This window comes from Thamnophis elegans, chromosome 1, assembly GCF_009769535.1.
Source record: "Thamnophis elegans isolate rThaEle1 chromosome 1, rThaEle1.pri, whole genome shotgun sequence".
NCBI lineage: Eukaryota > Metazoa > Chordata > Lepidosauria > Squamata > Colubridae > Thamnophis > Thamnophis elegans.
In genome coordinates, this window is record NC_045541.1 from 33,381,135 (window position 1) to 33,397,709 (window position 16,575).

Sequence of the window (16,575 nt, forward strand, 5' to 3'; positions counted from 1 at the left end):
CTCAGGGCGGCTGAACAAAAACCAGTGGAAGGGGAAAACAAATACAGAAAGTAAGACAAACAGGACAATGATACAACAATTTAAAAAAGCACAGCAAGCACAGCAAATTCGAGTAAGGGGGGAACTCAACCCCAGGCTAGCTGGGACAGCCAGGCCTTAACGGCTGTCCGGAAGGCCTGAAGGGTGGTGAGGGTCCGAATCTCCATGGGGAGCTCATTCCAAAGGGTCGGAGCAGCCACAGAGAAGGCCCTCCTCCGGGTGGTCGACAGCCGGCATTGGCCGGCAGATGGAATTTGGAGGAGGCCTAATCTGTGGGATCTAATGGGTCTATGGGAGGTAATTGGCAGGAGGCAGTCTCTCAAGTACCCAGGTCCAATACCATGTAGGGCTTTATAAGTAATAACTAGCACCTTGAAGCGTATCCGGAGACCAATAGGCAACCAGTGCAGCTCACGGAGGATAGATGTGACGTGGGTGTACTGTGGTGCACCCACAATCGCTCGCGCATTCTGGACCAGCTGAAGTCTCTGAACACTCTTAAGGGCTGCCCCATGTAGAGCACATTGCAGTAGTCCAGTCTTGAGGTCACAAGGGCATGAATGACTGTTGTAAGATCCTCCCGGTTCAGGTAGGGATGCAATTGGTGCACCAGGCAAACCTGGGCAAATGCCCACCTGGTCACAGCCAACAAATGGTGATCTAAGGTCAGCTGTGGGTCCAGGAGGACTCCCAAATTGCGAACCCTGTCTGAGGGGCGTATAATTTCATTGCCCAGCCTGAGAGATGGAATACCTTGCCAATTTGTGAAAGGAAAAAACACAAGCCACTCGGTCTTGTCAGGATTGAGAGCCAGCTTGTTAACCCCCATCCAGACCCTCACATCCTCCAGGCACTGACACATCACGTCAACTGCTTCACTGAGCTGGCACAGGGCGGACAGATACAATTGAGTATCGTCCACATACTGGTGGTATTTTATCCCGTGCCGTCGGATGATCTCTCCCAGCGGCTTCATGTAAATATTAAACAGGAGGGGGGACAGGACCGACCCATGTGGCACCCCATAGTTAAGGGGCCTAGGGATCAACCTCTGTCCTCCAACCAACACCGACTGTGAGCTGCTGAGAGGTAGGAGGAGAACCACCGAAAAACGGTGCCTCCCACCCCCACCTCTCGCAACCGCCGCAGAAGGATACCATGGTTGATGGTATCGAAGGCCGCTGAGAGGTCCAGGAGCACCAGAACAGAGGCCTGGCCCCCGTCTCTGGCTCTCCAGAGATCATTGGTCAGTGCGACCAAAGCAGTTTCCGTGCTGTAGCCAGGCCTGAAACCAGATTGGAAGGCGTCTAGATAATCGGCTTCTTCCAAGGACCGCCGGAGCTGAGAGGCCACCACTTTCTCAACAACCTTCCCACCAAAGGGGAGGTTGGAGACTGGACGGTAGTTATTTAAAACGGCTGGATCCAAGGACGGTCTCTTCAGTAGGGGTCTCACCACCGCCTCCTTTAACGGGGGGGAAAGGACCCTTCCCGGAGAGACGCGGTCACTATCGCCTGGATCCAGCCCCGTGTCACCTCCCTGCTGTTCGCGACCAGCCAGGAGGGACACGGGTCCAGTACACATGTGGAGGCACTCACTGCTCCGATGGCCTTATCCACTTCCTCAGGAGTAACAGACTGGAAATCAATCCAACGATAGTACATTTTTAAATATACAGGGGAAACTCGAAAAATTAGAATATCGTGCAAAAATTCATTTATTTCAATAATGCAACTTAAAAGCTGAAACTCATATATGAGATAGACTCATTACATGCAAAGCAAGATAGTTCAAGCTGTGATTTGTCATAATTGTGATGATTATGGCTTACAGCTCATGAAATTCCCAAATCCACAATCTCAGAAAATTAGAACATTACATGCAATCAATAAAACAAGGATTGTACATAGAACAATATCGGACCTCCGAAAAGTATAAGCATCCATATGTACTCAGTACTTGGTTTGGGCCCCTTTTGCAGCAATTACTGCCTCAATGCAGCATGGCATGGAAGCTATCAACCTGTGGCACTGCTGAGGTGTTATGGAAGACTAGGCTGCTTCAATAGCAGCCTTCAGTTCTCCTGCATTGTTCGGTCTCATGTCTCTCATCTTTATCTTGGCAATGCCCCATAGTTTCCCTATGGGGTTCAGGTCAGGCGAGTTTGCTGGTCAATCAAGCAGAGTAATCCCACGGACTTTGAACCAGGTTTTGGTGCTTTTGGCAGTGTGTGCCTCTCCATTCTTCCTCCATACTCTGGAGCAAAAGTTGTTCTCATCAGAAAAGAGGACTTTGGACCACTGAGCAACAGACCAGGTCTGTTTTTCTTTAACCCAGGTAAGGCGCTTCTGACATTGTTTGTTGTTCAGGAGCGGCTTGACAAGAGGAATAGGACATTTGAAGCCCATGTCCAGGATCAGTCTGTGTGTGGTGGCTCTTGATGCACTGACTCCAGCCTCAGTCCGCTCCTTGTTAAAGTCCCCAACACTTTTGAATGGTCTTTTCCTGACAATCCTTTCCAGGCTGTGGTCATCCCTGCTGCTTGTGCACCTTTTTCTTCCACACTTTTCCCTTCCACATAACTTTCTATTAATGTGCTTTGATACAGCACTTTGGGGACATCCAACTTCTTTTGCAATTACCCTTTGAGGCTTTCCCTCCTTATGGAGGTTGTCAGTGATGGTTTTCTGCACAACTGTCAGGTCAGCAGTCTTTCCCATGATTGTGATTCATACTGAACCAGACTGAGAGACCATTTAAAGGCTCAGGAACCCTTTGCAGGTGTTATGGCTTAATTAGCTGATTAGAGTGGGACACTTTGAACCTAGAATATTGCACTTTTTCACAATATTCTAATTTTCTGAGATTGTGGATTTGGGGTTTTCATGAGCTGTAAGCCATAATCATCACAATTATGACAAATCACACTTGAACTATCTTGCTTTGCATGTAATGAGTCTATCTCATATATTAGTTTCAGCTTTTAAGTTGCATTACTGACATAAATGAACTTTTGCACAATATTCTGATTTTTCGAATTTCACCTGTACTTGTTATCCAAGGGATATGACAATTTTGTGCAAAGCACAGAACAAATTTTCTTTACATTAACCTTTTAATTCTAGTTGTCAGAAGGGATACGTACTTACATATCACTGATGACTAGGCAAGTAGCTATTGGACATTTATTGGTTTGGATCTCAACACGTCTGTGAATATGACTCTCACTCAGACTTTACCCACTGAAGGAAGAGATCTGTAGATTTTCATCAATTCCTTCTGTCTTCTATACACACACACAGACTTGCACATACACTCCAAATTTTATACAATCAAGGATGTGGAAACCTTTTATTTGTTAACAGAATTTCATTGAGAGAACATTCCTAAGAAGCAGCATGAATGTGAATTTAAGCGCCTGCTAATGTTTTATTTATATATTTATTAAATTTGTTTGCTACTTGTCTCCCTTCTAAATGATTCTGGCCTAACATTATGTGGGGAAAAATATCCATCTGGTTCAGTTCCAGACCGGGAAAAAGGCACTGGAGACAAAATGGAGGCTGGAGGCTGATTGGAAAGAAGGCCCATTTATTGATGAATAGAACCATGGGAGTTTGTGGTTCTGGTGCACCTGACAAAATGGAGTTGAGAATGGGTGACCTTTATACCTTTTGGGGGGGGGCTTTGTATTTGAGCTTCCTGTTCATGTGCAAGAACATGTATTCTATTGGCTGCTGTAGGATTTATGTAGGAATTCTGGCTGGCTCTATAGGCAAAAGGGAAAATGCAAATCCTAGGTGTTTGGTTGAGTTTCCAAATTTGATTGAAGTTTGCTGGCGGTGGCGCAACTGAAAGGTGTTGGGCAATTCCTACTGTGGCTGAAGGCTAATCCCATTTTTGACCTTGCTGCAGGGAGTTTAAAAATATCCTGTCTTGAATGGATTTCTGCCTACAGTATTTGCTTTGCCTATGAGTAGAACTATCTAGCTTGTCACTTGTTCGGCAGGCTGAGGCAAAGAGGCAGTCTGGAACCAGCAAAATCTGGGGACTGGGCAGGGGACAGAATGTATCTGCTGTCTGTGTGGAAGGGATTGGGACTTTTTGGCCACACCAGATGCTGCATTAGGACCTCTTTCCAGAGCAGATACCATATTCTTTTGAGACTGAAGGATGCCAACATTGAGAGCTATCTAGATATTTGGCTTCTTTCAATAAGCTTTTTATCTTTTAAGTGCTGACATCTGCTGTGGGCTATTAAGAAAAGCAGGGGTTGCTTTCTGCCTCTAAAAAAACATGTTTCTCCATTTCTTCCTTTGGGGAAATATAATATTCCTCAAAATATTTCATTCTTTCAGGGGGCAGGTGCTGACTTTCTACAACTAAAAGCAATAAAATCACAAATAATAAAATATTTCTAAAGCAATAAAAATAGAATTATCATCCAAAGTAAAGTTTTGAAGCAGGAAAAACAACAAACAACACATCTGAAATTTTATTGAGTCACTTTTACATTTTAGCTCCCTTCCCACCTCTGTAGTCATCCAATGAAGATGAAGTCTGGAATCCAGGACAGATAAAAGGAAGCACTTCATACCACACATAGTTATACTATGGAGTTTCCTACCAGCTGATGGCCACTGATAGGTACACCTTAAAATTAAATCTGATTCACCACTATTGGAGACAGGATGTTTCCTTAGGAACTCCTTCCGAATGATTCAGTAAAAGGCAGCAGTCATTGATCAGCTTTATGGGTGACCACTTAATCAAGTGACATGAACTCTAACACATCTTTATCCCATCAAATATTTAAAAATGTAAGTTCTGATTGGAACTCAAATTTGACTAAACATTTAAAATCTTTACATTCCTTATTATTCTCTGAGTGTCAATAAATTATATATAATTGAATTCAACCTCTAAAAGCTATTATTAACCACCAGAAGGTAGTTAATAAATCGCAGCACCGTTTATTAAAATAGTAGGCAAATTACATTCTATCTACTGTATGTGCTGAGAAAGAACTAGTGCATTATTATAAGCCACCACACCTGACCTTTGTAGATATGATTGGTAACACAACCACACACACACACACACACACACACACACACACACACTTCTAGAGGAATGACTGTCTTCCTGTGCTACATCAGGAATACTTGGAACTAGCAACCGAATAGACCGGGTTAATACTTCAATTATGTATTTATCTTGCAATCATTACAGTCTTGAAATTTAGACTGGAGACTGTTGAATGTCTGTCAGTTGAGAATCTAGAAACGGAACAGTTGACCAAGTGCAACTTCCTCCAACACATCTTTAGGTCCCAGTGACTTTTTTTTAAGGGGTTTAGCTCAAAGGTCAATAAAGACGCATTAGTCTTTAATTCGGGCGCATTTATTGGACTATTACGGCTCGCCAACCCCCCCCCCCTTTTGTGTATGTGTGTGTGTTAAACGCAGTTTCTCCTTGTGTGCAGCCACAACGCGCAAGCACTGTGCAGGATCGGAAAAAACTGGAACGGAGTTTGCAGACTTTGCTTAGCGTGGTGACGTCACGTCACCAACACGCCCCGGCCCTTTATTTTGCTTCCGTGTTCGGTCACGTGAGCGCACAACTTCGCCCGGTTTTTAAACGCTACAAGCCTTTCCACCTTCCCCCTCGGGAGAGAAGCGAATGGGTGCGGCCACGCGATCTTGTTTTGCTTCTGTCCTCGCGCCGCGCGCCTCGCTCACGGTTCTTCGCTGAGAGAAACGGGCAAATTCGGGAAGCCGTCGCGCGGCCGTAAGGTAGAGGTAGGAATAGAGTTGAGGGAGGGTTTCCCGCCTCCCCTCCTTCCCCTCCCGGATTGGAGGGCTGAGGCGTGACTCCTGAGAGTGCCGGGGCCTTTAGAATGAGAACGCCTCCCGGTGGTGGGTGGTCCTTTGTTTCCCTGTTAAAGCCATTCTATTCTGGGTTCCCCCAACCTACCTAACGCGGAAGGGGCTTTCTTAGTGTTAGTCTTAAAACTTTAAAAAGGTCGGGCCTCTGCCTTGAAAATGTTCGTTTCCAAGCAGATTTAAGTGCCAGGGACTCCAGGAAGCGATTTCTGACGTCGCAGGTGCCTGTGAGGTTGGAGGCTGCCAGCCTCTTGTCTGTAAAGCAAAATCCAAAGAGGCATTTCCAGGACGCCTGGTGAAGAGGAGACCTACAGTAACAAGGCCCATGTGTTCTTGGGAAAAATAAAAAGACAAGCCTGAAAATCAGGGCAAATCTGAAAGGGGTTTGTTGATAAGGAGAGAAAAAAGTTAATTGTTTATGTTTAAAACTTTGCTTTACAAAGAGCAGCCCAAGAGCAAAACCAAGCAAAGAATTAAATTTTAAAGGACGGCTTTCTAAATTAAAGAATAATGGATGTAAGGTCTCTGTCAATATACAATGTAATCCCTAATTTATGGTTTATTATTATTATTTTGGGTTTAGCTTTTCACCTTTATTCTGATTTAAAACTAATGACAAAGCATTTTTTGTGAGGGCCAATATTTTGGTAACGATAAATGGGCTTTCTTAGTTGAATGTTCAATGGAGTGTAACTTGATCTAGAAATTATGAATCAGCTTGGTTTTTGGTTCTCTTTATTTCAGGTCACTTTCTATCACCAAATGGTTAAATTAATTTGCACTTTGGCAGACCACAAAGATGATGTCAACTGTTGTGCCTTCTCTTCTTCCTATTTGGCGACATGCTCCTTGGACAAAACAGTCCGTCTGTATTCGTTAAACGATTTTGATGAGGTTCCTTACTCACCATTAAAAGGCCACACTTACGCAGTCCATTGCTGTTGCTTCTCTCCTTCGGGACATATTTTGGCTTCATGTTCTACAGATGGCAACACAATTTTGTGGACGACTCAAGATGGGTTGAAAGTGGCAGTGTTGGAGCATCCCTGTAGAAACCCTCTAAGAATTTGTCGATTTTCCCCTGATTCCACATATTTAGTTTCAGGAGCAGCTGATGGAAGTGTAAATGTGTGGAATGTTCAGACACTAAAATTGTATCGGTGAGTATATCAAATCTGAGGCTGTTAGAAATACTTTTTTTCCAGAAGTATTAAGTTTATCTTTATTTGTATCTCATGCTTAATATAACGGAAGAAGTTGCATTCCCATTTCTACTCCAATAGCTGTCTTAGCCGTGTGAATCAGACCTCAAGGGAGTTTTAGGCCCAATAAGTGTTGATGGTACCACTTGGGAAAGGCTGATCAGGCTGTCTTGTTTAGTGATAAAGTTAGGATGGTTTCTGTGAATGTCAGGACAAACTTGGACATCAATGGATTGAATAGAATTCTTGAAATTCAAGTATTGCAGGAAAGATTTGTTTCTGTTGTTTTTTTAAAATGACACGTCCTTCTGTACAGTATCATGTTTATAACTACTCTATGAAACAATGCAGTTTTATGTGGGCATAATTATTATTTTAGGCCTAAGATAGCTCAATAAGAATGATCAATTTTCTTGTGCTGTATTCATGTGAATCAGGCAACAGACTGGACATAATGCTAAACTGTGGCTCTAGCTGTTTTCCTTTGGTGCAACTGCAATTGTTCTGAAATTTTTGTTTCCATGAAATTAACAACTACTTGCCTATTATCTGAATCCTGGCATATCTTAGAATAAACCAATTTACAAACTAAGTTAAAGACTTTTGCTTACTCTAAAAAATATAATTAAGATTTAACATTGTTTAGAATTTACACTTAATATAAAATGGAGCAAAAAAAGGAGTATAAGTAGTTTTCTAAATGTCAGTGAGGCTTTTTTAAGTATAGCCCTGGCTTTGACAAGGGATTGACAATAAGCTTTGATATTTTATAATTACACAAATTAAAATGTTACAGTATATTTGTAGATGGCTTAGATAATTGCTCTATTTGTTACATCAAAGATTAGTTTGAAATATTCTCCTTTTGGATTTAATTTGTTTTGGGTTTTTTTCAAACACGCTTTTAACTACCAAATTCCTTTATTCTTGCTTTTTAGGTCTGGTAGTGTTAAAGATGGATCATTGGTAGCTTGTGCATTTGCTCCTAATGGACGTTTCTTTGTGACGGGATCATCCTGTGGAGATCTAACTTTCTGGGATGACAAAATGAAGTGCTTATATAATGAGAAAGCTCATGATCTTAGTGTTACCTGCTGTGACTTTTCTTCAAGGCCACATTCTGGTTAGATAATTTACTATTTAAATAAATCCTTTTAAAATATCTTGTCAGTTCTAGCCTTAACTTTTACTTGTATTCTTCTTCGTATATTTAATTGATGAATATAAAATCCTTTTAAATTTCTCTTTAATTCCATTGTAATGGTTTTAAAGCCACTTTTATTTTCTTAAGTAATATTTCTTGTCTAGTGATCTGCATGCAGTATGTATGGCACGTAAGGCTGTGATCTTAAAAATATTTATTGGGGGTGAGCCCTATTGGTCACACTAGGAGTTAATTCTTAGTATATACGCAGAGGACTGTATTGTGCAAAAAGTTTATCATATTCTTCTTTCCCTATAAAGAATTGTGTTTGAAGTAGAAGAGAATTTTGACTGCAATTAAAATCATGCAAAATTATTTTTATTTGATTTTATTTCATTGTTTTACTTTATAAGTAATCCCATGGACAGTCATACATAATGCTGCTTTGCTTTCACTGAATACACTTTAAAAGGACAATAACTTTTAACCTCTCTTCATATGAAAGATGTGGTCAAATTCAAAGCAATTAATCCCCCCCCAATAAATGTGGTTTTTGGAATTGCTAATTGGCTTCTACTAGAATATTCTATGCTCAGTTCAGCTAGTCTCATGATTTCAAATTCCAGTATTATAGGAAAAATATCAACATCCATATGTCAAATTAAGTCCTTCTAAAATATATATAATATTTTTTAAGTTACCATTGTTAAAATTGGAATGAAATATGTCCATTTTATCCTTGCCTATTTGGGACTCCTCGTGTTATACGAAACAGGTGTGTGAATTGGAGGGACTACATAGAACTATTGTTGTTATGTTATAGGAAAAAAACCTTCCATTATAGCATATTTTTATTGCTTTTGTGGAACACAAAGCTGGAAAATTCAAGAACTGTTTGATTTATGTTATGTGATCAAAATTTGAAGCTTAGCAACTGACATGCATTTACGATGGTTACAGCATCCCAGAGTCATGTGATTGCCATTTGAAGCCTTCCCAGCTGGCTTCTGATATACAAAATCAATGGGGGAAGATGGATTTGCTTAACAACCACATGATTCACTTAACATTTGTGGTTCCTCACTTAAAAACTGTGGCAAAAAATTAATAAAATCAGGCATTCCTCATTTATCAACTGCCTTGCTTAGCAACAGAAATTTTAGTCACAATTCTGGTCACACATTAAGGACTACCTGCATTACATATAGTCCACCAGATTTTTGAGTTATGCAAGGCAAACTTCTAATTGTGCTTAGTTTACTAGAAACAGATATTGAAAAAAACAGAAAATCTTATTTTGTTATGTGTCTTATGCATTTCTGAATATATATCTATTTTATCAGATAAGCAAGATGCTGATTATTTCAGAATGGCATCTTCTGGTCAGGATGGCATAAGTAAGATCTGGCTCGTTTCATCTTCTGATTCTACAGGTATCTCAAATTTAAAAATGCCTATTCTTTAAAAATTATTATTTGTAAAGAAATTATTCTTTACTTGCCTTTCCGCTGCTTAAATTTTTAATTAGGTCTTGTTCAAACAATAAACAAACCCATAAGACCAAAAAAGTATCTTATTGAACAAGTGAATAATCCTTTTTGATAATAGTATAAAAAGTAAAAGAAATAATTGATGGTACCTTTCAGTAAAGCAACATATTACAACAAAGCAATAAAAACAGCAACAGAGACAAATGTAAAGAAAATAATCACTCTTAAGAGTGTGTGAAGCTTTTTCATATATAATTATTCATTATTTTGATTGATATTAGAATGAATATTTTTCATTCATTAATATGAATATGAATTAATTAACATGCATTCATTAATAATATTTAGTGGTATATGGCTCTGTCAGATCAAATTATTCCCTATTTTGGCTCTACAACTGACTCTAAAGATCTTCCAAAGCACATTTAGGGCCGGCCCTGCCAGGAGGGGTGGGGGGAATGATCAGAAAATTTTGTTATGAAAGTAGAATTTTTAAGAAAGCCTTCCATTCTATCCTATTCTCATTGCTTTCATGGAATACCGAACTAGAAAATTAAAAAGAAGCCAGATTTACAATACAAAACCCAAGCTAGACCCTGCATTGTACAGTATGTTTTACTTTGTATTGAAAGGTGAAAAGGTTACAATTTGATAATATTTTCATTAAATATTTGTTCACCTTTCAATGTTTAGGATTTGACCTGCAATATAGATGTACTTTAAGTGGACATACTGCCCCGGTTCTGGCTTGTGCTTTTTCCTCCAATGGGCAGGTTTTAGTTACTGGGTAAGAATCTTTGTTTAATTTATACATTTTACTTCTGCAGTTGGTTTGCTCAGTTGGTTCTTAGTTTTTCCCATTTCTGTGTTTATAAAGCTAGACCTTTATTGAGCTTGTTTCTAAATTGATAATGGCTATGAGGCCATTGGCAATACTGAACATCACATTAAATCTATCTTAGCTCATGAATCATTTCAAGGAGAAGGCTGTTTGAAAATGGTGTTGAGCATTTGTAATGAACTCAAAATGATTATAGACCAATCTCCCAAATGTATATATATATATATAATGCACTTATCATTAAACCTTGTATGTGAATTAAAAGACAAATATGTAGATGGCATACTTCCATTAAATACATTTGCAAAACATGTATTTTTGCATAAGAAAGTAAATATAAGTGATCAAAAAAATCTTCATACTCAAACATTTGCTTTTGCAGAAAGGCTTATTCTACATTAATATAGTGCATTTCAAGGTTATGGAGCAACTTTTGTTCAACCAAGCAGTGAATCAGAACTACAGATAATCCTTGAATTATGATTGTAATTGAGCCTGGAATTATGGTCATAAGTCATGCCAATCATTAAGTGGGTCATTACATGAGTTTGATTTTTCAGCCCTTTTTGCAGCAGTCATTAAGTGAGTCACCATGAGTAAGCAAAAACAGCAGCCATTAAGTGAATCCATTGTCTGCAATAGGCAGTTTTCCTGAAGAAAATGCTGGTTTTGGGGTGGGGGAAACATCATAAATTGCACCCCAAATATAGTCACTTTGGGGGGCTGTTGGAATTTTGGGTTGTAAGTAGGGGTCCATCATAACTTCAAATGGTCACTAAGAGACTGGTGATAAGTCAATGACTACCTGTACACAGAATACAAATCAAAGCCAACAAGCAAAATTATTTAAGAGTATATATTATTTAAGAGTATATATTATTTAAGAGTATATATTACTCTTTCTAGTAGAGATAACTCTCAAATTCTTAATTATTGGATTCTCAGCTTTTAAAATGTTCAGCAGATTATTTTCATGGTTCTAGTCCTCCTGGATTTCTTTTCATTTCCTTTGAGTTGCAAAGGAGGTTATTGTAAAGTTAACTATTCATAATAATCACTGTGCTCTAATACTGAGCTTTTTGCTCACTGTTTGCTGTTTGTATTATTCTGATTCTTGTACAATTAAACCCTTTTTTTAACTACTGAAGGATGAGTACTGATGCAGTTATGTTATTTCATCTTTTTTTCTTATTAGATCTGTGGACAAAACTGTAATGATTTTTGAAACTGTAAGTATTTAAGAATCTAAGAGGGAAAGTCCTCGTTATGCAAGGATAACAATATATTAACATTCTGTTAATGTGGAAAGGATTGCAGTCTCAATTGAAACATGCTGTAGTATTTTTTCCCCATGCACTTTTTGATTACCTAGAGCAGGGGTGTCAAACTCAATTTCATTGAGGACCGCATCGGGGTTGTGTTTGATCTCAGGATGCTGCGATGGGTGTGGCCAGGTGGGCATGGCCAGCTTGACGTCACTCATGTCGGGGGCACCTGTGATGGCTCAAGTGCTCTGCCAGCGAAAACGGGCTCCATTTTCGCTGGTGGAGGCCCTGCGGGCCAGTCCTTCTCTGTTTCCAGGGCAGCCCTGTGGGCCAGATCTAAGCACCCCAAGGGCTGGATCCTCGGGCCTTGAGTTTGACACCCCTGACCTAGAGTAATATGTCTATCTTTAAATGATACAGAAGTTTTAGTCATTGTTAGTCCAAATGTCTTTGAAAGTTAAAAAATGAAAATTGGGGATTTGATATACCAAATAGCAAGGTAGCTTCTTTGGCTTTGTAAAGACAAGTGATGGGCAGATAGCAAGTTGTATAAGCAGTTGTGTGATAGTGAACATACAATGAAATATTGTACAGTACTGAAAAATGAGCATGTACTTGCTATCTATAAGGTTTTTTTAATTGTAAACCTGTTATTTTATACAACCATGAGACATTTAAATAGTTAATTTTGTAATATTTTATCTAGTTTTCTGAGTTGAATTTGAGTACTGTATGTATAATACTTCAATGCCTTATTTTAGATACATTTTAGAGGAAATTGGAATTTCAAAAATAATAAGAAAGATTTTTATGACACCTTAAGAATGAGCAAAATTATTATAGGAAACTACCATATATACTGACACTAGTTCTTTACAGAAATAGCCTTTCCAGTGGAAGTAGAACAATGTTTGTGAAGGGTAGCATCTAGTGGTGAAGATGCTAACTACAGGATTTGTAGTCCACTTAACTAGGTGGCAGCATAATTAATTCTAGTCACATTTATGTAACTTTTTAATATTTTTGTAGAGTAGCATAATTGTAAATAATCTTCAAAAATATATATAAACATTGGGTAATGGTTTTTAAAAAAATATTTTGCAAGAATGTCCCAAAGGACTCCTGTAGTCTGCAATTTTTTTCCTCTGGAAATCCAATCCTACACCCACACCATTCAAAGGGTGTTCATCCCAAATTGTATAGTTAAAAGTCTGTAGTGATTCTCAGTCATCCAGGTCATGGTTGTCCCAAAGGTTCTTTTTCAGGAGGCAACTTGTTTTTTTTTTCCTTTTGAAGACATTTCACTTCTTATCCAAGAAGTTTCTTTAGCTCTGATAGGACAGTAGGGAATGGAAGGATTTATACTCCTTGCAGACAACTGGTCATTTGCAGGATATTCTGCAAGAATATTTTTCCTGTAAGCCCAATTGAGTAAGGGACACCTGCAGTTTTGGAATTCTTCTCTGTGTTTGATAATGATTTACTTCAATTTTAATAGATTCAGTTTCCTGTATTATAGATATCTGTGAATGTATTCTGTACATCTGTAGTCTTTGTATGTAAGAATGGTGTAAAGTTAGTTGGAAATGTCCTTATTTTTTGTTTGCTTGTTTCTTTTGGACAGAGCACTGGGAGCAACTTGCACATTTTGACTCAGCATACTAGGTAGGCCATTAACATGTATTAGTATATTGCTATATATTATTATTATTAAATCAAGGATAGCATTTGAAGTGTGATATATATTTATCAAGTAATTTGTTATTTCTAGATATGTTACAACTTGTGCCTTTGCACCAGATATGCCATTATTTGCTACCGGTTCAATGGATAAATGTGTCCACATCTGGCAACTGGAACCAGAGCAACTTTTCACAGGTCAGTGCCAAAACGCTTTTGTGTCCTGCCTTATAAACATTATACCAATTTGTTTTACATCCTTACCACCCAAGTTTTTAAAATTTTTTATGTGTAACATAATGTTCTTTGTTGCCTTTTGTCTCAAGTAAGGCTCCAAATAGAAGCCTTCCTCACCTAATCCCAAGCCTCAATTAGAAACAATGAATTTGCTTTCAAGAAAAATTCCTATTCCATAATTTTTGAAACATACAGTTGGAAATCCAGTTGTACTTTTGGATGAAATTGGCCACCCATTTTTATCCAACCAGGCTTAAATCACACATGTCAGTTCACAACATTAATCCAGGATTAAATCATTGTGTTGTTACATACTTTTCAATGAATATTACTTTGTTGTACTAGTGGCCAAATCAAGCAATTCAATCAACTATACAAGTTAATTATTGTAGCCAACCATCTGAAATAGGCTGAGGCTAGCACCTCACATGCCCCAACCAATTCATTCTCCCACAAAATATTCTTATTGCTTTACCAATTTGTCGTTGCATTGGTATAGAGGCATTATTAAAGTGATTGACCCTCATTTGTACTTAAATAAATTATCCAAGAAAGAACTCATGTCTGTTTCCTCAGTAGAAGCACCTACTAATTTTTGTATCACCCTAGATGATTCTATCTTTACTTATAACTGAAGGCAAGTTATTCCGTTTATCTGAATTTATTCTTTTTCAGACTGGCAATTCAGCTTAGTCTTGTCTCTGCCCCCCTCAAAGGGGTCTCAAGCAAGAGTTTTTTAGCCTATTTAAATTCAAGAAAAGATACATTTTAATTGTATAACTTTGAAAAGTATACACCAGACTTTTTAATTGTTACTTCATCTTTTACAAAAGCTTTAAAATTATATCACATAATGAAAATAAGGCAGTGCATTATCTATATGCTGTCCCTCTCCATTAGTTGAGAAAATAAGGATCCCCCAGAAGCTGTACATTGGAAGGGTAGAGTGGCTGTTCTCATCAATTCACTCTTTCCTTGCCACACATGGCTTTGTGAATTGTTCTGCTGTTCTCAAGTATCTCTCAGCCTTCCAAAAGTACCATATTTTTTCAGAGTATAAGACGCACCCCTTTTCCTTTAAAAAGAGGCTGAAAATCTGGGTGCATATTATACATTGAATACAGCATTTTTTGCCTCCCGAAGCCCCGCCGCCTTCACCAAAATGGCTGTGCATACCCTTATGGAGGCTTTCAGAGACCTCCTGGGGGCTGGGGAGGGCAGAAATGAGCAAAAAATGGGTTGTTTTTTGTCCCTCCAGCCCCCAGTAGCACTCTATAAGCCTCCATAAGGCTATGCATACATTTTTTTTTTTTTTACAAAAGATGGATCTTTTTTGCTTGTTTTTGCCCCTCCCCCTCCCAGGAGCATTCTGCAATCCCCCCCCAAAGGCTATTTATGCCTTTTATTTGAAAAAAAACAGGACCGTTTTTTCAAAAAATGGGCCGTTTTGGGGAGGTTTGCAAAGTGCAAAAACTTTTTTTTCCTTTTGGAAAGCTGTTTAACTGATTGATGAGAATTACATGGATCAAATGCTGTGCCAGCAGGAACAAAATTAGGTGCTGCAGATTGTCAGCGATTTCCTTCTCCAGCACATGGATAAATACACCTGGAAACATCTACCTACCTACCTACCTACCACTCTCTCTCTCCCTACCTACCTACTGTATTTCTCTCTCTCTCTCTCTCCCCCTCTCCCTACCTACCTGCTGTATTTCTCCCCCTCTCTCTCTATCCCTCTATCTACCTACCTACTCTCTCTCCCCCTACATATCTACTGTATCTCTCTCTTTCTATCTCTCTCTATCCCTTTACCTACCTACCTACACATTCTCTCTCTCCCTATTTACCTACTGCATTTCTATATCTATATTTCTCTCTCTCTGTCTCTCTATCCCTTTATCTACCTACCTACTTTTTTTTTAAAAAAAAATTGCCTTTTCAAAACTTTGGTGCGTTTTATACTCTGAAAAATATGGTAACTTTTTTTTGGAAACAGACAAAAAATGAATCAGGTTAAAAAAAAGTAGGTTTTCTTAACAGCGCAAGGAAACATATGTTGAACATGTGTCCAGATCAATACATTAAAACCAAATAATACAGTAATATTTGTCTTCTTCTAATTGTATAACACAGAGGTTTCCAACCTTTTCTATACCACGCGCCCCTAGTGCACTTCTGATATATTTTCCCATCCCTTTAATAAATAATTATATACACATAATTAATCATGTACACTATAATTTTGAAACTTCTAAAGCCAAGTTTTTGCACCCACTGGAATATTGTCTTGCACACCGGTGGGGAACCCTATATATTAGGAAGATTTATGTTATGTAGCATTTGCTAAAATCTGGTGCAAAAAAAAGAGAGAGGATAAATGTTATATTTGTTAAAGATGTTCGTTTTAATCTTTTCTCAGGAAGTCCTCTGATAAGGGAATCAAAAATTTCTGTTGATAACTGGACAGAAGAAGATGTTTCCGTTTGGCTTCAAACACATAACTTGCAAGTTCTAGTTGAGATTTTTAAAAGAAACAATATTGATGGTAAAGAATTGTTAAATCTTACAAAAGAGAGCTTGATTGATGATTTAAAAATTGGTAAGACATTAAATAAAGTATTTTACAGTATTATTAAGATTAATATTATGATCTAATCTGAACATAATTTATGCAGAAAAACCCAGCATAGCTATTAATAATATTAATGGTTTTAGGAATGGTTGATTTTTTTTGTCTTATGTAGAACCAATATGAACATTTAACACTTAGCAAAATAACAAGTCCAGGTTGT

The 16,575-nt window shown here is 38.4% G+C and overlaps 1 protein-coding gene across 4 annotated transcripts in view; it reads left to right on the plus strand.

Annotated features, from left to right (window-relative positions):
* The first annotated feature begins 5,664 nt into the window (after positions 1–5,664).
* Positions 5,665–16,575, plus strand: part of WDSUB1 (WD repeat, sterile alpha motif and U-box domain containing 1) — a 26,456-nt gene continuing 15,545 nt past the window's right edge. Inside the window, exons 1-9 of one of the 4 annotated variants that reach the window (XM_032211008.1) lie at positions 5,665–5,840; positions 6,669–7,084; positions 8,065–8,249; positions 9,614–9,703; positions 10,454–10,547; positions 11,797–11,830; positions 13,491–13,531; positions 13,638–13,744; positions 16,203–16,382. In XM_032211008.1, coding sequence (XP_032066899.1) covers positions 6,687–7,084; positions 8,065–8,249; positions 9,614–9,703; positions 10,454–10,547; positions 11,797–11,830; positions 13,491–13,531; positions 13,638–13,744; positions 16,203–16,382 — 1,129 coding nt within the window. In that variant the 5' untranslated portion in view covers positions 5,665–5,840; positions 6,669–6,686. Of the gene's footprint in view, positions 5,841–6,002; positions 6,146–6,668; positions 7,085–8,064; positions 8,250–9,613; positions 9,704–10,453; positions 10,548–11,796; positions 11,831–13,490; positions 13,532–13,637; positions 13,745–16,202; positions 16,383–16,575 lie in introns of those variants that run through there. The other 3 variants (XM_032211032.1, XM_032211016.1, XM_032211024.1) reach the window with 3 other exon arrangements.